Below are 27,928 nucleotides of genomic sequence, written 5' to 3'. Positions count from 1 at the left end.
ACTGTCTGAGCAGCATATGTAAAACTGCTCAAATCACTTTGCTGTTAAGCAAACAAGCAAATGCCTAGAGGGGACAGAATAAAGTAACCGGTCTCATTATGATGAATAGCATTAACTTGTTCTGTCTTGCCAAGTCAGTAAGCGGTGTGAATTTAATGGCAATTAGCTGAGATCAAAGTTGAAATGCCATGAACAAAGTAGGTAAAACTGACGATATCAAAGAAGGTAAGTGTACCATGGGTGACTGAAAAAAAATTACTTAGATTTATTTCGAATGTTTGGAGCTGTTAATAGAAAAGGACAGATCCTTGTACAATGTTTATTTTCAAAACAGTATTACTGATTAAGCAGATTTCTAGGAGACTGCTTTCATGGGTAAATTGACCAAAAAACCTGATAGTGAAGTAAACTATTCTGTAGTAGCTCCTGTTGTGGACACACTGCTCTGAATGATATTTTCTCAAGAAATTCAATTCTGAGTCAAAGTCAGGCGTCCTCCCTCCAACCTGGCAAACAAATGGGAATGGTAATTTAGCAGCCATTCAAAGCAAAAGTCCAAAGGCATCAGAAAAAGGCAGAAGGGGAGAAAGTTCATGTGTTTTACACCCAGTAGGCTTAAGGACTATAATAGGAAAAATATTCGTCTCATATTAAATCTATATGTCTTAATCAAGACTGACATGAAAAAACTATAAATTTAAATTATACATGAGTAATCTGGGAAAACCAGCTTGGGTGGTTTTTTTGGTTGGTTGGTTAGGTTTTTTTTAGGGATGAAGGCGATCTCCACTTCCATGTAATATCATGTAGTATTAGCAGGAATGAAATACTTATCTCAGATATTAGGTGTTTAAAAAAACCTACAGCATGCTCTCTAATAGTTAATATATTCTCACCTACTATCAATATAAAATTTCATGCCTCATGTAATACCTTCTGAGTGAGGTTCTGAAAATATTCTACGATAACCCCTCTAGCATTTTGCATGGATAAAAATATATATTTTACTGATGAGCTGAAACACAGAGAAGTTAAATAATTAGCCAAGACCAGTAAGTCAATGGAAGAAGAAGGGATTAACACAAGATAGTTTCTTTTCAGCTGTAATGACTAGCCCATTCATTCAGTGTAGGTAGAGTAAGAAACAAGTTGCAATGCTGTTTGAATTAAAACCATTAAACCTGGACACAAAGAAATGGTCCAGTATAATAAGCAGCAGTATATTTTTGACCTTAACCTGAAGGGTAAAGACCCAGAAGTTCTTAGGCAATTAGTCAGTGAGGTCAATGAGAGATTCGCTTGAGCAAGAACCAAGTTTCTCAGAAGATCAAAGATAACTAGTGTTACACTCTGCCCTAACCAGACCCAGATTCACACTTTCCATTACTTATTTACATTGATCTTATGACTGTTTTTACAGATCCATCAGAATAAGTGTGCTTTTACTCTTTTACTAATATTTAATTAAGTTAATTAATTACAGCTTAACTGAAATATCGTACAAAAGACCTCACGCAGCTTTCAAAGTGTAGGCTGAATCCTAATCCTCTTTTTTTTTTCGTTTTAACTAGCAGTGAGGATGAAGTCAATAAATTGTCAATTAATAACATACTTGCTTTGATGGCTCTTCAGTAATTTACTTTCATACCACTTCATAAATTTCGTAGGAAAACTTCTGGGATCTCTGATACAGTACCTCTGCCATGGGAAAATTTGGTTTAAATCTGCTCGACTGCCAATAAACCAATAAGACTAACTGGCTGATAATCCTCCCACACTACACTGTTTAGGTATATGCACTCAACCAGCGAAAGTTTAATTTGTTCCGCTAATGGCACAGAAAACTACTCAAACTTATTCACCATATAAATTTGAACTCCAGTCTGCTACTTTCTGTTATTCCTTTGGCAGAAAATTCAAGCTATTGAATGCTCTGCAATTCAAACAATTTTATCTTTTCTTTGATCTAAAGCACAACAATAATAGTGGACAGTATCAGTAATTAAATATTAAACCGCACTTCACGGACGAGGCATATTAAGAAGCCTTAGAGAAGTCTGAATATTATTTGCATTGGCACACTGACATGCAAGGCACATTCTACTGCTCTAAGCAAGTGTAACATTAGTCTTAAAGTAATGCACTAACACCAGTGATGCCAGCTACTTTTTATACATTACGAGCTTCCATACTTGAAAGTTTTTGCTTAGGATTTCTAGTGGGATGACACACATCTCAACTAGATACGGCCCTTTTGTTTGAAAGAGAATTTAATTTATAACTGAATGTTAAAAATTTAGTAAATTGAAGCTCAAAATACCAATTGCAGCTCAAAATACCAATTTTTGCTAAAGTTATGTTGACAGCGCTGATGCACTGACACAAGTTTATATATTCTAAAACATTTATGTATAAGATAACGTGGCGTACCAGCTTCTAAAAGTGTTGCAGGAGTCATACACTGATGACAGGCCAAATACATTCATGACAGGCCAGGTGGAGTTGCGTAAAAACTTCTGAAAGAACTATGAAGAAACATTAATGTTCTAATATATTTAATTATTATCCCATCTGATAAAAAAAAATAAACTGGAGAATATAAAAAAAAACCTCAACTACTACTGTATTTTATATCCCATCACACATAAGGAGAGTTTGTCTATGCTTCCCTAGAAGATCTCAACAACACTGCACTGGTACCGACAGAAACTAGCTAGAATTTGTCAAAAAACTTCCAAGTGTTCTGCTGGCATCTTTCCTGGGGTATGAAGAACCAGCTGGGGATTTTACAAAGGGGCTGAGTTAGGGATAAAGGAATTAAAGAAATCGTCCTCCTGTTCCACTTCCAATCCTCCGGAAAACAAGAGCATCTAGAGTTAAAAAGATTTATGTTTTCTCTCAACTTGTAGCTGATACATTCATAGAAGTAGATCGAACATTGTACTGTGGATTAGAACATCGTTTTTTTCCAACTTTCTCTCCAAATATAAAAAATATTCAGAATATCCTATTCACTGATATAATGCAAATAAATGTATTGTTCTCTCCTTACACACTTATACACATACATGTGTATACACACAGGTTCAGTGAAATATGAAAATATTCAGGAAAATTATGACAGCTGTTTTCTAAAATGTAATTAGGGATTCCCACTTTTTTCAGCTCTCATTAAGAAATCAACTCTTGTCATTCTGAATTTGTATTTCACTGTTCCAGTTTCAGAAAAGGCTGGTAAGGAGGGAGACTAACTCTTCTAGGAAAATATTAAAAAAATTATCAGGTAAAAAAAAAAAAAAAAGCAGAGAAGGACTGCAAGCTGAGATAGATTCACATTTTTATTAGTTAAACACTTTTTTTTTTTTTTGTTAAACTAGTTTTACTTCTGTGCAGATGAAACAAGAGGAAGGCTTCTATGCTTCAGTGATGCAGGGAATCATGGCCCTGTGTGGTGCGAACCCCAGAAGACTACCCACAACGGCTAGGTCAAAGGCTTCTGAGCACACAAACAGCAGTCCTACAAGCTGTGTGCTATGCAATAAGGCAGTGGCTTCCCTTAGAAAGAGCAGGAAGGTCCAAGAACAGAAAGAGAGATCTGTATTAGACACAAGTGGCAGAACTTCGCTTGCTCCATGCTTCAAAGTGTGGTGGGAACTCAGTTGTTGCTCTATTTTCTCAAAGCCAGGACCGAAATGCGGCTGTTACTGCTCTTGAGTTATAGTGGCTCCCAATATAACAGCACTCACTGGCAAGTGTTTCACTGTGGGACCTCGCGGAGAACGATGGAAGAACATTTTGTTCCCTCAGCATTACCTCATGCTGCTTTTATACAAGTATGCCTCAATTTCTAATTCCTGTGCTCTTAAAATGTTCTGGAGTCACTTGCTGGAGTACATTCACACCTCAAGACACAGCACTCATGTCAGAACTAAGCTGAGCGGCTGCCATTTGAGGAGAGGTGACAAATTGTTGTAGCTAAAACCAGTGCCAAGCTGCAGTCAGGGCTACAAGGGTTAGTACACCCTTCTTGCAAATATCCCTCCATCATCCCCTTGGAGCTGCACATTCGAGTACCTGAGCGGAGAGCAATGAAACCATTCCAAAATGCTCCACTTCGTGCAGTAGCGTAGGAATACTGCCCTCCTTGGCTGGACCTCCGGTACCTCTAACAGCACTCGTGAAGATTTTAACCATCGTATTTTCTACCTTTAAGGTGGATTATTCTTGCCTCTCAGTTTTTCCATTAACAGGAAGGAAGGCACAATCTCCGAGCCCGGGGCTTAATTTGCTGCCATCGTGTAGCAAACACCTGCTCCTTCCATCACGATTTTGAGAGAGCGATTTTCCAGAGGAAAAAACAAGTTTGCACAATGTCTGTTAGACACACCCTGTTCCAGGAAAAACACTGAAATGAAGTATAAAGAATCTTAATTCTACTTGTAACAGAAACAAGAAGAAAAAATGAGTTGACGGTTTCCTGAATGGTCATTAAGTAAGCACTCTGCAGTCTTAGCAACTGCTGTAAGATCACTGTTATAAGTACCCTTGGATATATACAACACTGACATTGTTGTCTGTCTGCAATGTGCCCCACAAAGACCAAGTGCCCGGTGCCCTTGCAGAGATCCCAAGAAGCAGAAGCGGGCATTCCTGCTCTCCCTCACCTCATGCCGTAGCAGCGTGCATATCTCCAGCACTGAAAGAAAGTCGTGGTCGCTCCTGTGCTGTTTACTTGGGAAGCACGAGGATACTTGAGACACAACATCTGGCACTTCTGATCAAAAATCTCTCATTCAAGTGTAATGGGATGCACACTCTTTGGTACTGTGCAAGCATTTGAAGAAAAATTACAGTTGAACAGTTAATTTCCTACATGTCTATCTTTTCAAAGGAAACATGGGATCAAGCTGTGAAGACAAGGAACCTAGCAATGGAAATTCAGTGCAGTCATCTGCAAAAGATTGTGCAAGCTGCAACATCTCAACAGTGCAAAGAGACAGACCTGCTTTTAATGCACAGACTTTACCAGCTATTATACATACTCTTATGTCCTTAGTGAGCAAACAGGCAGAGTTTTTTGAAATTGCTGCCGATACATATGCCTTATTTTGATATTTTACAAACCTATAGTATTACCTCTCCCTCATCACAAGCATAATAAAAGTTAGAGCAAAGGCTATGTATCATAAAAAATGTTTTAAAGGCTGGAAATTGGAAAAACCTGTGCATTAAAAATGTGCAAAAAGAAGATAAATATTCTGAATGTTAGCTCCTAAATATTAAAGCAGCTCTTGAAAGTCTTGAACGGAGGATATAGTGATTAAAATAATGCTAACCTTGGTTAGCAATTAAATAATCGCATCACCCTTCAGTCTCAAAACGCAGACACCAGTAAGTAGCTGACATCTCACTTCAACATTTTACAGCTGCTCTACGGCAAAGACTTTAGACATTTGAATGCATGCATGCATCTTATTTTCCCAGGATTTCAAAGTCCACATCCAGGCTGCTGCTCAGCCATTATAAATGAGTAATTCAAGTAGGGCATGACTGCTTCTTGTATTAACTTGATAAAGATGTTTCACTTGAAGTGCATCAACAGTTGTGTTAAGTCATCCCTTTCACAGGATTATACTTATTTTGTGCTATGTTACCAGGGAAAAAAGCAAAACTATTTTGTTGCCTTCAAACTTCCTTATACTAAAAACAATCACTGTTATTAAGATTATTATGTTGCTACTACTACACTTGCTTCGAAACTCCAAAATGCAATCAAATATTCCTTAATTATTTTTAACTAAAGATAGTTTTATCAAATAACTGCACTCTGCACTGAATTTTTATTTCATTAAACATGTAAATTTCCACTGATAGGGGCATTTTAAACTACATCTATCTGTCTTCAGAAAATTCAGTTATACCGAAGACCATTCCTTATCTGGCAAGTTTTCCTAAAGTTGGTTTAAAAGCTCTGATACAATAGGTTATATCTTTTTTAATATAAATAAATTTTAATACAGTAGATTAACTTTATTTTACTACAATAATTAATTAAAACACAAATTTAATAAAATAGATTAATTTTAAGCTCATCCTTTAATAATGAGTCTATTATCAAACACATACAAAACCCATTTTGCTATAATTTTAATGTCTGAATAGTTTTAATCCAGAGCTCGGGCTAAAATATATTTTGAATACTATACTGACATATTAAACATCTTTTGTTTTCTTCTGTGAATTTTCAGCACACAACCTAGAGAGATTTACTAAATACTGAATTCCCGTTCTTATCTCAGCAGGGACATTGTAATAAAGCTCAAAATTAGAGGGAGAAGAGAATTCACGTTCTCTTCTATGAATTTATTTCAACTGAATAGATAACCAAACATGAACAAAGTTACACTGAATATCAAAAATATTGTGCATATAAGATTGCAAAGCCCAGTGAGTACAGAATGTCCAGTTTATTTGAAAGATGATTAATTATGTCTGATTAGAACTACCCTCTATGCTATGGACATATACAGAACTGAAAAAAATACTATCCAGAGGTGATGACCCATCACATGCACTCTATAACCCTACTCACTGATAGAATCATTAGGGTAGGAAAAGCCCTCCAAGATCACCTGGCCCAACCATCCCCCTACCACCAATGTCACCCACTGAACCATGTCCCTAAGCACCACGTCCAACCTTTCCTTGAACACCCCCAGGGACGGTGACTCCACCACCTCCCTGGGCAATCCGTCCCAGTGCCTGACCAGACACTCTATTTAATGCTTCATCTGATTTGATTATATCTTCTCTATTTTTCCAATGAGAATTGTTTCTTCTGACAAAACTTTCACTATTTTCTCCCTTTTGAGAAACAAACAAAACCAAAGCTATGGTAGGCAATACCAGTGCTACACTCTTCACTGTATTTAAGCAACATTTCTGTATGGTTTAAGTGGTTTTGCCACAGAAATAAAACAAACACAAGCACTTGTGGGAGAAGGGGTGGGGGGTAGGGTGGGAAGAGATAGCCTCTGATTTATTCAGATTATTACTCTAAAATTAATTTTCAGGATTAGACTTTATTTTCATCTAGGGTTTGAATCTCACTGTTAGAACATGGTCACTTTCCCCCTCTGGTGTGACAGATCTCAACACCGAAATTCAGAAAGCTGTGGCTCGAACTGCGATGGGTCTGACCCCTTTCATGTCCATCTTCCCACGTGCAGCAGGCTGTTATTCCAAGATTTCTGGACATAAGGCAGCCGAGTCAAAGCTACTTCTGCAGCTTGGCACCAATCCCAGGCAAATGGCCCACGAAGCTGTACAGTGACAGATGATGCACAGAGGCTAAAAGTGGAAGAGCTGACAGATGCAGGCAGGCTCTTACTGGGACGATTAAGAGCTGACACAGTTGTTTGGGACTCCCCATCCTTTCGGTTCCCATTGTTAGGGCACCCGTTCCTCTGCCCACGCGTGCATAACCAGGCGATGTTCTCATTAAGACAGTACAGCCCCCAGATGATTTGCTCTTCTGTTTGTAGATGCAATGAAGCAATTTTATAAAACTCATGGGGAAAATCAGTGGGTTTTTTTTCAGATCTATTTACTTCATCTTGAAAAGACATCAGCAATTACAAAAACACTTAGGAAAAGCAGACTTAGCATTGATTTGCTGTGCTGTAAGCGGAGCTCAGTATCAACAATTAGCAGCAGAAGAATGAATGGGAACTCCGGACTCAGCAAATTACTTTTCTCTGGCAAATGTTTCTACACCTTAACTGAACCAGCTGCAAGATTAGGGCAACCCCTAGAATTTTCTCATTCAGATAAATTCATAAAACAAATCGTTTCCATTTTTCACCGTGTCTTTTCCTCTAATTAAAAATGTATATTAGATTATAAACAAGAATTAAAAATACTGAATTTTAATTGAACTATATCCAGTATAATGTTATCACTGCATTTCTCAAGTAAGTTTAGATCTCCATGTAGTACAGAGAATGTCAAGATAACTCAGAGGGGGATTTTTAATAAAAATGTACTGTAAACTTAGTAGTTACTAGATACACAGTATTTGTGTCGAAGTTGTACTACTTCGAAATCTGTTATATAGAAGTATTCATAGTTAAATGCTCTCATTACATGTATGTAGGATAAACTGAGGTATTAAATAGAAAAAAAGTTGCATGATGAACTATTTTCCTTGTATTAATTTAAAGTATTTCTGCCACCATAGACAACAAGTACATACACAGGTAGCTTGCACGTATTAGTTCTGTTTCAGTGCTTCCAGAGGTAACAGGAAAATGAAGTCAGCTCATACAGCACAGAAGTGATTAAAGGTTGGAAGTGGCTAATGGTTTCTGCAGTACTCATTTCTACATGGTTTGCAGACTTTTGATAAAAATAAATGTTGATTTTCAGAAGCTTCATAGCACATGAAGGAAATTAAGCTTATTTAATGCAACCTGGAGACCTTAAAACTAATCTGTTCAAAATAATTTTCAATTCGCTAAACTGTAGCAATGTGGCTTAGCTCATCACTGGGGTTATCTAGTTGAATTAAAAAATCAATTTACTCCTAAGACTTTAACTTGTTTTGCCTAATCCTGGCTGTGAATTGCTTCTTTCTACATAAAACTAACTATTCAGCCAAGTGGTAACAGCACAACTTTATACTGTGACTGCAAATGGCTACTTGCAGCATCATGAAAATGAATTTCTGTGGGAACTGCAGGACAGTAATGTTTGGGTGGGAGAGAAAAATGTTGTTGAATAGTCACTCTGCATATTTAAGACTGCATCCCAAAACACGTAAGTGAGACTGTTGGTACATTTATGTGTATTATAATTGGAACGTGAGACTTTGGAATGGAATGGGTCATCTGTAGTTTTGTTTTTGTTGATGCTGGGTTTTGTTGTTTGGTTTTTTTTTTGTTTTGTTTTGTTTTGTTTGTTTATTTGTTTGGCATTTCTTTTTTAACCTATTACAGGGTTGAAAATAGCTGGGGAAAAAAATATTTAGAAACAAATATGTATTGAGATTACACTTCAAATGTGATTACTCCTTGGGCTCAACTACTTCATAATTTCTGCATTTAAAATAATGGAAATACTGCTGTTTTTCATCAAATATTTCTGTTCAGTAACATGTTATTTAATCAATTGTTATTAAAATTTGGAAAAACAGAAACTGAGTTGTTCAAATTGCATTTATATTTTATTACCAAAGTCTACTGTTTTTCAGTTATACCTATTTATCATTTTGTTACAAAAATTAGCCATGTTATATGAGCCATTTACATCACAAAAGTGGTAGTGAGAGCAATATAATTCAATTATAAAAGCTGGAAACGGTTTAAACACCATTTGAAAGTAAACAGTTACAGTCCCTTATGCCCATGTCTGGGAAGCATCCAAATGGAAGTTAAAGATCCCATGGCATTTTTTTCAAAATGAGTAGGAGCTATCCCAATATGTTGGCCAACATATATTTTCTCAATTAAAAACAGATTTCAGTGTCCAAAGCTGTGTGTCAGCAATTGCTGAGAGCATATGCCTGTCACATTTCCAGAAATCTCTGCACCATCAGTAAGTATCTAGTCGCCTTGCTGAATAATGCTTTTCCAGATGCCACAAGTGGAAAAGGTGAATGTATTTTCATAAGTATATGGAGGTCAGAAACATTATCCTACACTTTTTTGGAAACAGAAGTTATCATTTGAACCCACTTTTTTTTTTTTTTTCCATACCCGAAGTGTTAAATATGACTTTGGTGGCCATATGAAACACTCGCATAGTCTTCATACTTTGATTCTGCCAGATTGTGGAAAGAAATCCTGTGGCACACACATGCATACACACAAACTAAGGTTGCAGGGATAACCTCCTATCTGCCACTCTCTAACTTTTACACATTTAATGAGTTACAGGGTTAAAAAAATATTAACAGTTTTTGATTTCGTTTTACAGTATTTTCTATGTTATTTTCTGGTTAAAGAGAAGGTAGGAACATTTCCCTTATGCACTTTTAATCATGCATACTCCATATAAGCCACAACTCAGGAGTTATTTCAGCAGTTGTCAATACTGAAGCACAAACTCCTACCCCAGGAACTATAAAATCAACTCCAGTACCTACAGGCAGAAGGCTGTTATCCAGAGTCAAAAGCAAAGAGAAAGTCAAGCAAGGCGTTTCTAAAGAAAAAGGTGTAAACGCAGCAGAGGATCACACCTTCCGATTCCCTTGCTCACCAGACCTTGTAGTGCAACATCTCAGACTCCTGCTATTTGGAGTTGAGTCCACATCTTCTTTGTCCAAGTTCTGATATCATTCTGCCAGGTTACCAAACACTTAACTGATACTATTAAGAAGAGGAAATTGGACAAAGGCAAAAGCACTTTGGATAACGCTTTTACTCTGTTGACTTTCACAACACAGCTGAACAGCACGACTTGAAGTCAGCCATGCTTTGAAATAAAATAGAACTTAACCATGCGGGCTGACTTCCTAACAACTGAGAGGACAGAGTGTAGCTTTTTTTTTTTTTTTTAAGATTGTTTTTCCAGTATCATTTTACAAATTTCAGAATCCTACTCAGTCACAATTTCAGAAGTCAAGGGGGCATACATTGCTGAAGGATTTATGGCACGTTGAGAGAAGCAGAATGCAAACAGAACACAGGGGGAGATGAAAACAGCCCTTCCACGAAGAAGACGTGCAGAGTTCCTTGATGGAAAGTTGAACAAGCTGCCTTATTCCATTCCCGCAGCGCGCAATTGCATTTCTATAACCAAAACTTACTACCAGTTGCTGGAGTTATGCAATCCCCTGGAAATAATGTTAATCTAGTTAGTTGTGAATACTATGTCCCTCCCTGATGCTCCTCTCATGGCCAAGAAATTTTTAACTGGAGCCAGTAGAGTAACAGCCTGTGCTTCTTACTCCCCCCTTAGAAACAGTAGTAAGTTTGGGGTCTTTATAAGACAGTAGCTAAAGGGTGGTTTAGGTCTGGAAAATACTTGATACTTAACCTGTGCACAACATATTGGGCTGTGGGGGTAATGGGGAAGGACAGAGCACACACAAACTGGTAAATGCGCTTAAAAACAGGATTTTACTTTTACCGATAAGTTTTAACTAAAACTTACATTTTCAGCTGTTATTATCCTGCTCTTCCCCACACGCCCTCCCTCCTAAACCACCCAGTACCACCATCTGCTGCCTCCACTTGAACTTATGTTATTTGGTATGTTAGTTTCCAGGGCTAAAAACCTTTACATTTTTGTTGTACATTTTTTTGTTTTGTTGTACCTTCAATGAGGAAGCTGAGAAAAGAGAAATTGATTCACATGACAGAAACCAGCTTCTTTGCCACAATTACCCATCACCATTAAACAGAAGCTTTTAACATGAACAAAACCTTGTCTAGAGGTGAACATCTTCTTTAATTCCAGCCCTATACAATTTCTAAAACACTACCTTTAAAACACATTAATTTAGAAAATAAAACCCATCCTTCCTCATTAGGAAAAAAATATCTTGTTCTTTGTCAACAAAGTGTCAGACATTTTGTTTAGGATGATCAACTAATCTCAAAATTGAGAGAGCGGTTGCACTACCACAAAATACTTCTGCCCACAAGTTTTGTAACTCAGAAATCTTCTAAATTTACCCTCTCAGGCTGAGGCAGTTGAACTGCAAATTTTTAATCTGACCTTGAAAACTACACACCACCACCACCAAAGTTCTTCTAAAACTGTGCACTTATCTGAATTTAAATTCTCCTTACTCCAAAAGAAGTATGACGTTAAAATTGTGTTTTCAGTAGCTTACACTATTAGCATTCATATTTTCCAAGGCCAAATATGTGAATAAGCCAGATTTTTGGCGTAATTAAGACAATATCAATGCTGTTTGCTGCAAGAGCACAGATCTCAAAAGACCGGAGTCCTGGCAACTATCATAACCCTTTTGAAATCGTTCATATTAAGATTAAAGATCACTTTGTTCCTCTATTCCCACAACTAGTTGGTATGGTAAAAAGATCAGTCCCCTAGTTTTATATGTAACATCTTTAACATTTGCTCTCCTTTCTGTGCATGTGATTAAATGTAACATTTTGAAATCCCAAAGTTCTGAGAAAAACATAAATCCTTGTCCACAGCTGCTGTTTGACTCTGGAAACACATGCATTTTCTTTTCAAGACTCTACCATCAAAAAATCCCAAGGGATTTGAACTGGGGAACACCTGCATCTCTTCATTTAGTTCCAATAACAGAGTCTAAACTTCAAAATTACAAAAATAGATGCTATGTTCAGCTGCAGTTACATTCTGCCCCTAATTCCCGTGAACAAAAATGCTAAGAGCATGAAATCATTCAGGCAAGCTCTGTCATCGAGAGGATAAGATTTTTTGCACCAGAAGCCCAGTGGGAACTTGATAGAAAACTGGCAACAATTACAGATAAAGTACATAGTGAAATCCTCAGGGAGAGAAAAGGAAATGTAATAAGATAGATGGGTATAATTTTTACACATTTATGCCCAAACCACAAATGTGAATTGTCTTTAATTACTGCAATATATTCAGCATTCTTACTCATTCATTGTGTCAACTTGCTCCAAAATACATCAAAATTAGTTTAGAAATACTCTTTTACAAGTTTTCTTTATTTACTAGCACAAGCATTCCTTTAAATTGGAACGGAAAACTTAAAAAAAAAAAATAATCACTGTTCTAGTTTTAAAATCCAGACTCTGCAGTATCCCCAGTCTAAGCAGTCAAAATTTAATAAATTAAAAGATGTTAATGATGTTAATGACAGATTTTGTTCTGTTTTGTTTTTAACTGTAAGAAATGGGAAATTGGAGGCATAGAGAGCTGTTTATACATTTTTTAAAAGTATGTAAAAAATGTTACCTCCTTTCAAATAAGCTCTAGCATATAAAATCATATGATTTGTGATAGGAAAAAAAAATATGTTCCTGCTGGTACAACATTTGCAACACTTTTTTTCATGTTTGTGGCTGTGATATCTTTAATCGTTTAAAAATATTTTCACTGCACAAAAATATTTTTCCTTTTTTTTTGGGGGGGGGGGCGAAGTGGAGGGAATGAAGCAATCTTATCTAAACTCACAAAAAATTTACAGGGGAGAAAATAATCCAAAAATCTTTGGAAGCTTAAGAAAAATAGCACTTAAATGAGGAATAAACTTCTCCTGGGCTGACTATTTGCTCTTCACTCTTAATCGAGCTTTCACACAAACTCGATAAGCTTTCTTTCCCTTTTACTTTCATCCACGGGGTTCATCAATTTACCATATATGAGCATGACATTAATACTGGTACTTTTATTTACTTCCTTATTTCACTGCTGCATTGCTGAATGTTTAAGTGGATCTCAAAGAAAACTTTATTCATTTTATTTTTAATTTCATTTCCTCTTGATATATTTAATAAAGCTCTCCATATACTGGCTATGCATGCACTCACAATTATTCAATATGGCAAACCAAATAGAGCTTAATCAGCTCACCTCGTCTATTCAACAGCTGCCCATAATTAAATACTAACACCCACATTCATTTTGAAATCTCTATTTCTCTCAAAGGCCAGGTGAAATAAACAAGGTCTGCAGCTTGCTCTGAGGGTTAATAAATCCAAGGTTATTCTAGAGAAGCAGTAAGACGACTTTCCCAAACCTGGGGCTAGTGTAATCATCTCCTCTCTCACACATATTGCATATGCTGCAGTTCAGATAAAGACTGGGGATCACATCCACTCATTTTTACAACTGTGCACACAGATTCCTGGAGTGTTTTTTTTTTTCATATAACAAATTTAACCAAAATTACAAGCATTAGCACGCAGACTTATAATTAAGGACTGAACAGAATTATATTTATTTCCTGTGTCCCTAAATACTTCCTCTAACATCAGTTCTCGGTTGTGCTAATGCTACTTGGTGCAGCAAACAATAAAATATTGTTACTAAATAATCACCTGTATATGCGTTTTTGTTATACGTAATTCCTACTTTGCCTGCAGGTGCTATATATAGTGCACTTTAATGTTGCCCTTTTGGGATAACATTTTATAAAGATATTTTTCTTCCTTGCTGCTTATACTCTATGCAGCATGCTACTACTAGAATCATAACATTTTTCTCTCCCTCTCAGTAGCCAACAAGAAATAAAATAGTCGCGTAAAATGCTTTATCAATCCAATTCTAAATACACACTGCTGTATACGCATCTTTGCAGGGCCACCTGCAGAAGAGGTAAAAGGAAGCTGCACAGCAGTCTGGGTCATTCTGGATCATACGATAAAAGTGGTACAACGCAGTAGGTGATTGCAACAAGAGGAGATAAGATCCCCTACCTGTTCTCCAGGTAAACTCCCCCTGAATTATTCAGGGAATGCATGCCATTTGCACAGCATCCTCCCCGGTACTTTATACCTAAACAACTGCTTTGATTTTAATCCCAGTTGTTTTCCATTCAATTTTACAGATGCATAAGGAATTCATTAGTTACTCTTCCTTCACTTAATTTTTATATAAGCAAATTCAAAAAAAAAAAAAAAACAACACTTGAACAGACATGGTGTTGTATTCCAAGATTCTTCCATAAACTCTTTATGTTGTGGTCCTATTGTTTGCTAGAGTACCCAGAAGTTCCTCTGCAGTTTCTTCTCTTGGTTTTATCCAGAAAAGCACATTATATTATTCTGTTTTTAAAGGTGGTGGCTAATTTGCAGCTCTAAAGCTTTGTATAGTTCCAATATACCCCTTCTCCCTACTGCACAGTGTGACCAGCAGCTTCACTGACATCATGTTTGCCAGGTTTTCTGAATCCCTGTATATGGTACCGAGTTTACCTGAGTGCCAGGTGACATCTGAGTCAATCCCACCAAACTGGAGCTGCTGTCCTCCTTAGCTCTTTCAGAAGCCACACGTCTCTTGAGTGTAGCAGCTAAATGGCTCTTTCTGTGTCGCCAGCCCTGGCCCTATCTCTAGCAATCTGATAATACGGAACAACACTAAGTAATTACTCTCATCTTGCATGGATAGCTTTTTTTTTTTTTTCATTTTTTCTACAAGCAGGTTGCACTATTCTCTTTGCTCACCTTTGCAGTCTAAATTCCTATTCCAGACATTCATATCTAACATTATTAGGATAAATGGCTCAAATAGCACAACTTCAGTACTGCCACATCATCTCCTGTAATACAGCTTTATTCCTCTGTGGCATAAATTGAATTTACTGTCAAATTATTCAGTATAACTTTAGTTCCCAGAAGTGACTGCAACTGACAGCAAAAGCATTTTTATGCTCTCAAATCATTTCATGTTTTCCTCTCCATGTAGTTTCATAGTCTTCATGAAAAGGATATCCACACCTCCTGTGTTAAATGGCCTCAGTTCCTTCAGCAAGTATTTGAAAGCAAAGGCTTTAATCAACTCCCTAATCCTTTGTATTGAACCTGAGATAATTTAAACACAATTCCTTTATTGAATTTAAAACAACCAACCATCATTTGTAGTACACCATTCTCCACGTTTACTGGGACCAAAGCTTGAACAAATCCATCGGTTTTCGCCTCTTTGTAATCAGTCCTGCCTGCCACCTTACAAACCTACAGCTATAGAGCAAGGCTGTGCAGGGTATCAAACTATCGCGGAGTACGCAGAAGCAATACTCTGAGGCACCAGGGAGGTGGTGCAGTAAATTTTAAAATCTCAGCATTTAAAAATGTATCTCCATTCATCTGCAGAATAGGTACCACAGACATTTGTCTATTAGGAACCAATTTTCTGCTGTGTTATTAGCTGGCCTCTAGAAGTTCCTGCATACAACTCTGAACCGCACTTCATTTGTTGCTGTCTTAATTCTCTTAGGCATCGTCTGTCACAAACTATCAAATATGCTCTACGAGCTAACTGGACTGTCCATTATACTGATGAGCTAAAATATATGCAGTCACTGAGAGCAGAAACAATTACAATTATTCTATAATATAGGTATGTGGGTGTTTTTTTTTTAACATATTTTAAGAACATATTCTCAAAAATAGCAGAAAACGCAATAATCAGTAACAGTAATAAGTATTATTATTATGAACATTTATAAGTTATTTAAGTGAGACAGCAGGTCCAACAGATTTTCATCACTTTTTTCCTGTCCCCTCCCTCCCCCCAAAAAAAGAATCTGAATAATTTGGAAACTGTTGAATCATGAGTTGATTTTAGGCAATGTTTTAGTGGCAAGAACTTAAGGTAATTGTTATAAAAACAGTGTCATAAATATTTCCAATATGATACTTTCCAAGAAACATACAAGAACTGTTACTGAGAAAATAACCTAAAAACTGCTAGAGTGCACAGTGCTTACAAATATTTACTTTGCATAAGAAAAGAAGATTTTGCTTATATGTGCACATAAAAGTTACGAAGATGGTAATAAATTCACCCTGGCTTCCCAGGGTAATGACATTCAACAACCATTAAAAATAAAATAAAAAAATAGAGAAAAGCATACTTTTAAACTCTTTCTGTGTTTGATAATACTGGGGTCAACAGATTCTTTTGATTTCCTTTACCTATAATATTTCTCTATTTTTTTTTCATTCGATCCTTAGCACGGCAACAGGACAATCCTTTTAATGTGATTTGCCAAATGCAACATACTGACAGCAGAACTTATATCCATGTGTATTCCACAAGCTATATTATAGTTATTTTAAACTAGACAGATTTCAAATTGTCAGTGTTGCTTGAAACAGAACAATGTTATGTTTAAAGCCTAGAGAAATCATAAGACTGTTTGATAAGATTATTTATGCCCACAAAGTCAACATCTTTAAATTTATCCAACCAGATCTCTTGAAAATATTATCTTGTTTCTCAGTTATATATCCACTACAACATCAAATTTAACAGTCAAATGTACACCCACAAGCATCTTAAAAATTACCTTTTTATTATTTTTTATGATAAATTAATTCTTAATGTATTTCTAAATTATCCTGCAAATTTATGTGCATCAATTTCAATGTATTATGTCAACTTCAGTAAGAGAAGCTCAAATTATTAGATGGAGGAAAGAAAGAATAAAGTATTTTCAGTATCAATCCTGCCCAAAAAATAAAAATGATTACAAAAGGTCCTGCATAATTTATTTAAAAGGCAACCAAAGTCAATGAAGCTTTTCTTACTGAAGAGGACATAGATCAAAATGCTGCTTTAAGTGTTTGTCTCATAGTGAGCTAAAGTTATTATGTGTGCGGTATGTGAAAAAGATACTTTGGCATTTGGCACACTTTATATCAAGCCCCTCTTGTGAAAATTACATTGGATAGGTAAATGTAATGCAATACCAGCTTAACAAGAGTTTTGCACTTACCAGAATTATGGCAGTAGTCCATATACTGTGGAATTTGGATTGTAAAGGCTACCAAATCTGGAGCTAGGAGAGATTCTGGCTTTCTACTCTCATTCAGCCATTTACTGCTGTGTAAGTCTCTGGTGTCAGAAGGCCCTTGAATTAAAGGAATCAGCTTCTCTTTTCCACCATCACCTAAGATAAAGGTTAGACTTCTTCAGCTTTTATTGTAACAAGATAATTTTCAACTTATAAAAATTCACTAGTCCAAAGAGGGTATCTATTAACGTTATAAGTACAGAATTAAAAAAGGAAATAGAAAGATCAACCACTTATAAACTATTAAACAACTTCCTTAATGTTATCTTGTAAATGTCTTCACATCCAGGAGGATTTCATATAAAGTAATCAATTCTCTTTAAGATAGTAATTTCCATCCCAACTTTATAAAAAAGTATCTTAAAATATCATCATGAGCTCAATTCAGAGTTAAATATACTCCATTTTTAGTGCTCTTAACACTAGCTGCCTGATATATACATAAAGATCATAGACACTGATTTCAAAAGTAGCTGTATACTTTTAAAAAAATGTTAGAGAAAATAAATTTATCACAAAACCCTCAAAAACTTCTCAAGTGAAATACTTGTACCATTTATGGGAAATGAGACATTAAAAAAATAAACAGAACACAACATTAGACTACTAAATAAAGCAAAATGCAAATATCCGGTGTAATATGAAAACGCAGTTCTACTCCAGTTTCTTCAGTGCTTTCGGATTCATTTTTATCTCAGAAGAAAAAAGTAAAATCTATTTTTTTCATTCAGTGTCAACATTGGATATACTAAGTCCAGGCTGGATCACCCTCTGGCACACATAATAATAATAATAATAATAATAATAATAATAATAATAATAATAATAATAATAATAATAATTTTTAAAAAGAATACAAAAACCCCTCTCTGATTCATAGGAACAATGAGTAAATTCTTGTTTCAGTAACTCTCCTTGTAAAAAGCAAGGCCAATTCTCCTATACAGGCAATAAAGTTTTACATGGTCCAGCTGCACATACCTGGGGCTTTGGCACAAATTTTTATTGATCCCACGGTCCCAGAGGCACATTTGACCAATGATGTGCTGCAGTACTTCAATTCAACATTCTGGATTGAGCCCTCAAGAGTTGGCAGGGGATTCTTAGATTTCACACCTAATAAAAGAAAACTGCAAATGTACTAGCCTGTTGAATTTAAATATTTTTATATTCCTTCACCAAGGCATTTAAACTTAATTATACTTTAATTATCTACCTTAGATGTTCTTATAGCATTTTTGTTGTGATTCGCAGTTTTTAACTGGAAGTGAGAGAACACTGTATACAGATTTTTTTAATACAAACAAGTCATACATAAACTATATGTAGATACAGAGAGAAAAACACACAAAGCCACTTAGACACTGGAATAATAAATACGTATATATACACATACATACACTTTTGTTTTCAGTTTATAAGTGCCTCCTCAACTATTCACTTTCATGTTTTTATTATGACCCTTTCATTTCGGGACTTTAAAATGACTAAGTGTTTTCAGCTTACATTTAGACAATAACATTTGACTCAGTAGCAACGTGAAAGCATTAAATCCAAGCAGCTGAAGAGCACAGAAGGCCAACACGCTTGCCGTTTTTTGTCGGAAACTAGAGTTCAAACCTTGCCTTAGGTCACAAGTGGAAATAAGTTCTGGTGGTCTTTGCTCAGCCCCTATTTGTGCACACCAGAAAACCACCACACGCTTTGGAACAAACCACTGCATTGGCAGGCACTTCTGAAGAGCTGCCTAGAACTGCAGCAGCAGGGGATGTTACAAGTCAGGACTGAGATATGTTGGCAGCAATCTAGAGGGCAGCTTACAAAACAGCCCTGTGCCATGTAGAGACTAAGCCAGCCCTCCTATTCTGCACAGGGCTACCTATCGGAAAAAAAGAAAATACATAAATTTACTCACAAATGAGAAAGAAATAGTTTCAACACCTGTAAGTAGCATGAAAGGAAAAACTAACAGAAGTTACCACTTTTACTATTTTTTCCCCCATGCAAAAGTAATGGGGAATTTGGAATCAGTAAAAATTGGCAAGACCTTCTTAATTATGCAAGTATTAGTGTAATTACAGAACCATCCCCTTACATATGTAACATGGATTTTGGAACAAATTCTATGATTATGCAAGGAAAGTATTACAGAATATCAGATAAAAAATTAAAAAGCATTTTGATATGTATGTCAAGACAGACGAACACATTAAATAATATTTGCTCTAAAGAACAAATTCATTAGTTTTTTACAATCTCTCAAAGACGTCACCAAAATAACAACCTCAACCTTTCCCTAGTAAAGAAAAATTCCTAAAATTGGTAGGAAACAAACCAAAAAAAAATCAGGATTAAATCTGATAATTGGGCCTAGTTCACTGTGCCTATTCCAGTTCCTAAACATCAAAATGTATTTGGTAGTACACATAAAATCATTCAGTAACCAGACTTCTTGCTGGATATCTGTGCCATATATTTATGTTCTGGACGTACATTTTTTTTATGTCTATTTTTTGTTCTGGAGAGACGTTAAAATAAATTTTGAATAAAAAAAAATAATTTCCAAGGTAGGAAGAGAAACAGCATACAAAGGGACACACATAACAGACTGACACGGGCAAGTTGGTTCTACACACAGTTTCTTATCAAAATTTAACCTGTTTCCTGTGGTCAAGGTGTGTCCAGCCTTCTCCTAACTTGTGATGCAGGAAGTTTTCAGGCTCAAAGAACGCTCGCTGCAACCCATTTGTATGTCTGGCACTATAACACCCCATCAGCTTTCAGTCTAAAAGATGAGCCACCAGTTTTAGTCTCCTGAAAACACCCTCGTACACAATCTTGCCTGGGGCAAGCCTTTTTTAAAGCTGAAAATCCCCTTTCATCTAAGGTTTTATATCAGAAACGATGCATGAATTTGTCAAAAGCAGGTAGCTGTCTTCAGGCATTTCCTAGTCTTGGCTCTACCTCCTTGTACTTCCTACACACCTGCAAACACAGTCCATTGTGTTGAAAAAAAAAACAAATATTTGTTTTTTCCTGTCTTCTGCCTATTCCAAAGCAAAGATAATAAAATACTGTTAGTAGCAGCCAAGAGTACACTCGAAGTAGAACAATTTGGAGTTCACGATTTGACCCTAATTTTTCATGTCTTCTCTGAACTGGTAGCTTCATGCTATATCCATCTCTCATCAGCTCTTCTTTGCCTCAAAATACAAGCTGAGATGTCTGATACATTCCTCTCAATTCACCATGGAAGATTAAGTACTTTTAAACCTAAGTATTTTCCATCATGAAGTCTGCTTCTAGATGAATTACCAGGGACAACCTGTAGGTACTGAGGCTAAAACTTTCCATGTAAGTTACATGCATAACTGGAACTCTGTTTTGGTATCACATCCAAGAACAAGAAAAAAGGTTTCATGTGACTGTGCTACCTATTTGTCTCTGATCACTCCTATTCCCTTACCAAGTAACTTCTGGACTTGTTGGATTTTAGCAAGATACAGAAGAATAATTAGAGACGTTCTATAATCTTCATGAGAATCTGGGTGTATATTTGCCGTCACCTAAACCATCAGCATATTCCCAACAACCACAAAGCACAGCTTAAAGTAGCCAGGGCATTTTCACCCAGCCAGAAGTTAGGGATAACAACGGGAAGCTAGGAATGCTGAATGGCTTGGCCTTGAAGAAACCCACAAACCCTCAATATGTGCTCATATAATTAACTATTATGTGATTAACGACTAAACTTTAATGCACATGATGAAGAAGTAACTGAGTAATAAGATATTTATTTTCAGAACACCTGTTAGAGGGATAGGATGAATACTTTCCCAGCAAATTTCAACTCTGAAAAGAACATAGGCAACTATTGTGACATAGCACAGTCACATCTCCCCTTTTCTACATCGTTTTGACATCAAATGGCATCACCATCCTGCTCTGTTTTTACACCTGATAAACAAGGCACACCACAGTAATCTGGGTGGAATTACAAGAAAAATTAATTCTGCTCAGCTTTCACAGCTCTAGGCTGAAGGATACTCAGAAAACCCATCTACTGAATGTTAAAATCCTACGCAGAGCATGCAGTAAAGAATACAAAACTTCGGATGGCTACCTAGACTTTCATCACAAAGACAAAAATCCACCTGACCCCAAAGTGATTCCCCTTGCCAAGTTTCCAATCTCATTTTCAAAGCACAACAAAATAATTTAATAAATTAATAAAAAAATTAATAAATTTTTGGTGAACCATTTATAAAGAATAGGTTTAAAATAGGGAAACAGTACATTTTCTTCAACGGCAGAAAATCTGGGGGAAACGATGAACCACCCTTCACAGAACTTGTCAAATTGGCAAGCCGTCCCACACAGAAGTAAGAAGCCTTTTTTCCTACCTATCTGGCCTCTGGCCATCTGTAGTTTCCAATCCTCCACCTTCAATTCTTCCCAAATATCCTCCTCATTAATCTCTTCCATAATGACAGTATCATTATACTCGAAGTCTCAACAATTGTATACGCAGCTAAAATGTTCCTTAAATACTTTTTTTCAGAAAGTAAACATTTAAATGAGTGAAGACTGGGGCTCCCCTCCCCTGTAGCACTTATAAACTTTCTGGAAGTCTTCTCAAGAAATTGTTTCAGCAGGAATATGTTAATATTCCTAGATAAGAAATGCACCAAGTATCTACCTTCAAACTCAAATTTAGTATGGAGATAAACATTCCACATTTATTTTATTTATTTATTTTTTAAACTAAGACATTGAGAATGAATTCAAAGAGGAAGCAGGCAAACCAGCTCTCTTATTGCAAACAGTAACATTATCTAAATTCAGTTTCATGGAAGATCCTGAAAATTAAGCATGAGAAAGGCTTATTTTTGAGGTCTATGACAACAGTGTAGTATTTATGCTGTAGTTGCTCTTCTGGAATCACACTTTTAAAAACAGCACCATGATTTACTTAAGTTTCTGTTCAGTGTAGTCAAAAAATGGGGAACACAGCAACCATGTCTATTTTTCAGTGCATTTCATGTTTTCCTTAGTTCACTTATTATTTTCATCAGGGACACGATAAACAAAGACTTTATGGAAACAGTGAGATATGCATACCTGCCTCTACCAAATACAACCCAAGGCTACTTCCAAACAACAATGAAAATTTTCTACTTGTGTGACTTTTGTACTAGAAATATCTTGCCCACTGTAAAACTACTTGCGATAAAAGCCACCTTACCTTCCCAATATCTAACCACGTTGGTACTTGGTGATCAAACATCATCTATTTTAGCCAGATCAGAATATCTCACACAGAAACACACCACCAAAGGCCTAAAAAGCTCTTCTTTCCATGCTGCAGAACTCAAAAATCCACAGAAAGGTTTTCTAACTTAAAATCTAAAGAGTCCTTTTGCTCTGTAAACATGCACAGAAGCATCATGTCACTGGGGAATGTTCTCACACACTTTAAAAGCAGGTATTCACATCTTTTTGATAAGAGCTCTTCTGATAAGAGCTTTGGTCCTCACTTCCCCAAACCCCTACCCCAAGTCCCTGCATTGGGTGACATTCTATGTGCAAGATGGACGGAACAAAATACCTGAAGACTGAACACATTTGTGTCTTTGTAGATCAGCCCAGACTTCTGCTGACAAAGATGACAATTCTGAGCAGTAATTTAATTTAAGACCTGTTTAAAAAATTATCTAATTAGTGATTTTCACTAATAGCCTATGTGTCTTTTACCAATCCATTTGTAATAAAAGGAATTTGCAATGATTGTAGGAAAACCAAGAGAAAATCTGAAGTGATCAATAGAAAAGACAAGAAACCAGCAAAAGAGGTATGTTACTGATTCCTGGGACAAGAGTCAGGACCATGTGCCCCCAAATCCCTGAAATATAATAAATAATTCTTTAGAAAGATCATAAAAGAGAGAACTGCAAAATATGAAATAGGAAATGAATAAGGCATGACTAAAACTTCTAGAGGCAGCTCCACATGAGTTCTCCCCATATTTAGGTTATGGCCTCAGAAGGAAAAATTGCAATATTTAAAGCATTAAGTACCAATAAACTATGGTTTGGCAACATGATATAGTAAAAGACTGTCACATACATGTCAAAATGATTTCAAACTGAGTAAAAAGATCAATCCATGAATAAAAGCAAATAACTATTAACCAAATGAAATAACATTTAGGCCTAGGTCTTACTGGAATCAAAAAGAAGTTCCAATTATTTTCACAGAAACTTTTATTTAAGTTCATATGACTAATACAAAACAGCTAATAAATAAATTAAATCATCACAGAAACCTCACTTTTTCATGGAAGACACTCATTTGTGTTAAGTTCAGCCCCTGCTTAAGCAGGGCCCTCAATGAGGACTTCAGAAAGTCTGTACTCGACTAGGTTAGAGATGGCTTTTGCGAGGAACTCGATGTTAAAAACAAACTTTGTTCCTTCCTGCCTGCAGTACAAACATAGCTAAAGCCATGAAGACCAGCTCTAGCTGGTGTCGGTGCTGCTTGTCACGTTCAAAGCATTAGGGGAACATGGGCTTCCATGTTCTTCATCGCAGCAAGACAGCAGCAGCATGGGAATTTAAACATTTTTTGTTATTTGTTTCCTTGAACAGAACACCAGACAAGAAAACATTGGGTGTGTTTTCTTGTTGTGTTTTTGGTGTATGTTCTTTTTAATTGGAATAAACAGAAAAATAAATTTTCTAAAATGCAGAAGTCAGGTTACAAAAACTTTGTCTTTTTTTTTTATTTTCTGTGGGAAAAACTATGTATTTGTGATTAAAACTCCTCAAACATCTTTACTGTGTTCACAATTCCACGTTTTTAATTTGTCATCATAATCTGCAGACCACATTTTGCAGTCTTAATGTACACACTCATAAAACTATTTTCTCTCTTCCTTGAAACACAGCAATTCAGACAGCTTATTTTAAGCGAGTGTCACTACAGATCTTTTTTTTCCTAACTGAACTTTAATTGGCAATATTAGTGCTATTCTGATTCATATAATTATTTATTTTCTCATAATAGTGCCAATCAGTAGACGTACCGATATTCTAAGAAATTATTTTATCCCCACATCTCTCTAGAGTTAATGGGGAACAACAAGAGGAGTCTCATAGACTTGTTTCTAATGTCTGGTGATTTGGACAGCTTTTCTACTGCCTGTGCTTCTGCCACAGTACCATATCTGAAAGAAACCTGTCCTAAAAAATATAGGTATTAGACATTTTGAAGTGTCTCCCTCACAAGGTAACCTAGGAACAGGCCCAAGCAAGATATCACACTTAAGCTCACACTAAACAGCACAGGTCTTTCCCCGCGATAGCACAGGCCTTAGGAAGCTCCCAGGGCTGCACAGGACCAATAAATGATAGGACACAATTTAGTAATGGAGATTACTATATTGCAAAAATTGCTAAAGAACAACAGCATTTCACCTACAGGAAGAGTCGATGAAATCTGGCAAAACCCTGCTGCTATATTTCAGTTTCGAGACTCTACACGATGGCCTTCATATAGCTTCCCATCTGCCTTAACGCACAAACTTTCCTATTTTCCTGAAATCCTGCTTCAAAATTGTGAGAGAAATAAGAAACCTGTGATTCAAAGACTGAACATCAACATTAGGGAGATAACAGAATATTAGGAATAACATGTTGAGTGAGGCATTCTAGGTCAGAAGCACCTCTATATCACTGATAATCTGCCTTAAGTCACATAAAGTAATTCCTTAATTTTGCTCATATAAGAACTTAACAGCTAATAAAAGGAATAAAAAATAATTAAAAAACAATTAAAAAAAACAACAAACTTTTCTGACAACATATCACAGGGCTGCAAAACCTTCCAGAACTCCCTTTACCCACTGTGCATGCACCAGCCAGCAAACATTTGCAGACTTACCACAACCTATCAAGAGGACAACGACCATCCTGAAACATCCTCAGTTTAGGGTATAGAAATACAATTCATGCATAGCCTGACTGCTGTTTTGTTAATCGAAATTGAGAAGGAAAACTCCCTTTCAGCTTTAAATATACAGCATGGCAAACAGCTCTAGAACCCTGCTGTGAGAAGTTTAATTTCAGGCAAATGCCTCCTTAACCTTTTTATTCCTAACGTCAAGTAATTCAGGCATTGCCAGCTATAAGCTAACTGAAGGAAGTATTTTAGGATGTGGTAACATGACAATGGGCAGGACACAAGACTAAAGTGGCTTTAGTGGCTCTGTTCCTGTGATTCTAACTAAAGGTTCAAAAAGAAGAGAAGGATGGATTTTCCTTTCTACGGGATTCAACAGCTGCATTTCAGATACTACTGTATCATTTGACACAAATGGTAAGAACCCAAGTTAATGCATTAAAATAACTTTTTTCTTCCAAGAAAACACAAAAATATGGTCAGTCTGAATCCTTAACTCTCAGAAAGTGTGTTCTATCAACACTCATATCTATACACAGTCAGTAGACAAACGCTAAAATGACATTGACTCAAATGCTTCCAGGATGCAATAAGAACTTGAGAAACTTTCACCACAAAATACTTGAAGTAAGATCCCCAAAAAGACAAAGACAGGCTGGTGGACAGAGGTAAAAGCTTACAGTTCCCATCCCCAGAAACACATCCTTTGCTTGGAAGCATGCACTCACAATCAGTTGCTTTCATCTCGGTCACCTGTGCCTTCTATCCCTTTCAAATATAGTAGTTTGGCTGTATGTGATGTCAAGTCCAACACATCATGTGAAATTTCAACTGATTTGCAAGAAATGCATATTCTCATGTGTATATGCTAACCTGACCACACATAACCTGAACTGCATTTTCTATTCTGATTTTCCATTAAGACTAGTTCAAGTTCAATGCAATATCAGTTCAAATGCCTTATCTTCAAACACACTAACCTCAAGTTGCCATGTATTATAGGCTCTAGAACAAAATCTGCATTTCTGCATTTTACAACCCTGTTCTCTAGTTACTAAAAAAAAAAAAAAACTACAGCCTTCTAGGACAGCAAAGCGTAGGGCGAAAGAACAAAGTCTTAGGAGAACCAGAGCTCATCTCAGATCTCTTCACCTTCTGTGGATCTCATTTCTTTAACATGCATCTATTTAAATAAGTTAGTTGGTAATGATAAAACTAATAAAGCCTGGTTTCCTATGGGCTTGTATTCCTTTGTCCTTTAAAAGCCTCATTCACCAGAGCAGGTCCAACCCTTAAAGTGCTATGTAACATACCTACTATGCAAGAGAAGAAGTGCTAAATCTCACCTACGTATGGTTGTAAGCTTACCAGTAACCCAACATGACACCTGGTCCGTTGCTTGATGTCAAACAGAATATCTCATGACTAAAATTTGTCATAAACTCAATCTGAGATAATTGCATACTGGACAGAACAGTTATGGACCAGTAGAAAGGCCATCAAATTGAGGAAGAAGATGGACACTAATTCTTCAAGCGAGGAAACAGCAAAGGTTTATAAAAATTCGAATGAACATAGGTGTTCAGTAATGGTATTAACAAAAGATAATCCACAGCTGACATCTAAGGTATAATCATTAACTGTTTGATTTCTTGAGCTGCTTGGCATGGAAATGAAAGAGAATGTTAACATCTTTCAGTTAGGTGAAGAAAGCCAACAGTGATGTGGTTAAAAGATGGACATCATCTCCTGTGGACACTGACTGCAAAAAGTAGGAAAATCTAGAAGACTAACTCAGACAGGATGGGAAAGTAAAACATGATACAGATTACATACAAAAGTATTGAAATACTTGGTATTATTGAATGCTTGGTAATATTGAAATAATTGGTATTATATAGAGCAGTTTAGATATTCCATTCTTTTCATTCTCAGATAATATATGCTGCTTTAAACAACAAAAAGACCTGGGGCTACTCCCTCATATGTAGCTTTCCACATGCCTGGATGACAAGATTTCACTTTCTTTAAAGAAGATTTTTGTTTCTAAGTAGAATATCGTTCTTATTTAATGACAACTTGCTTTCTGTATTTCACTGCATTTCTTTATGGTATCACCGTGCTCCTTCCAGCAATTTAAATATACATGGTTTAGGATACAAACTTAAAAAACACAATGCTCTAAATTTAGTAAAAATGTTTGTTTTCTTTTAAATATTCTTTGCCACTACTAGAGGGCTTAAAAAGAAACAGTACATTTAGTGTCTGGAATGGCAGTTTCTTACACCAGGAGGATATTAACCTTTAATCCTTGAAATCATTAAAGAAATGTTTGTAGAAATATTTTTAGCCTCTTTATCTGGTCAAAGTACTGGAAGTTAAGTCGTGTCTGTACAAACCAATCATTTCACCAGCAGTTTTATATTTCTTTAAAGCCTCATATAAAAAGCACCTGCTTAAAGTGAGTAATGGAGTTTT

The 27,928-nt window shown here is 36.2% G+C and overlaps 1 protein-coding gene across 4 annotated transcripts in view; it reads right to left on the bottom strand.

Moving 5' to 3' along the window:
* VPS13B (vacuolar protein sorting 13 homolog B) overlaps window positions 1-27,928 on the bottom strand; it is a 481,062-nt gene that overhangs the window by 308,556 nt on the left and 144,578 nt on the right. For all 4 annotated transcript variants that reach the window (XM_048068672.2, XM_048068671.2, XM_048068670.2 and 1 more), the window contains 2 exons: window positions 18,473-18,607; window positions 17,414-17,587 (listed from right to left, as the gene is read on the bottom strand). In XM_048068672.2, the coding sequence (XP_047924629.2) occupies window positions 17,414-17,587; window positions 18,473-18,607 (309 nt within the window). The remainder of the gene's footprint in view (window positions 1-17,413; window positions 17,588-18,472; window positions 18,608-27,928) is intronic.

This window comes from Anser cygnoides, chromosome 2 (assembly GCF_040182565.1).
Source record: "Anser cygnoides isolate HZ-2024a breed goose chromosome 2, Taihu_goose_T2T_genome, whole genome shotgun sequence".
Classification (NCBI taxonomy): Eukaryota; Metazoa; Chordata; class Aves; order Anseriformes; family Anatidae; genus Anser; species Anser cygnoides.
This window is presented reverse-complemented; position numbering and strand designations above follow the sequence as displayed.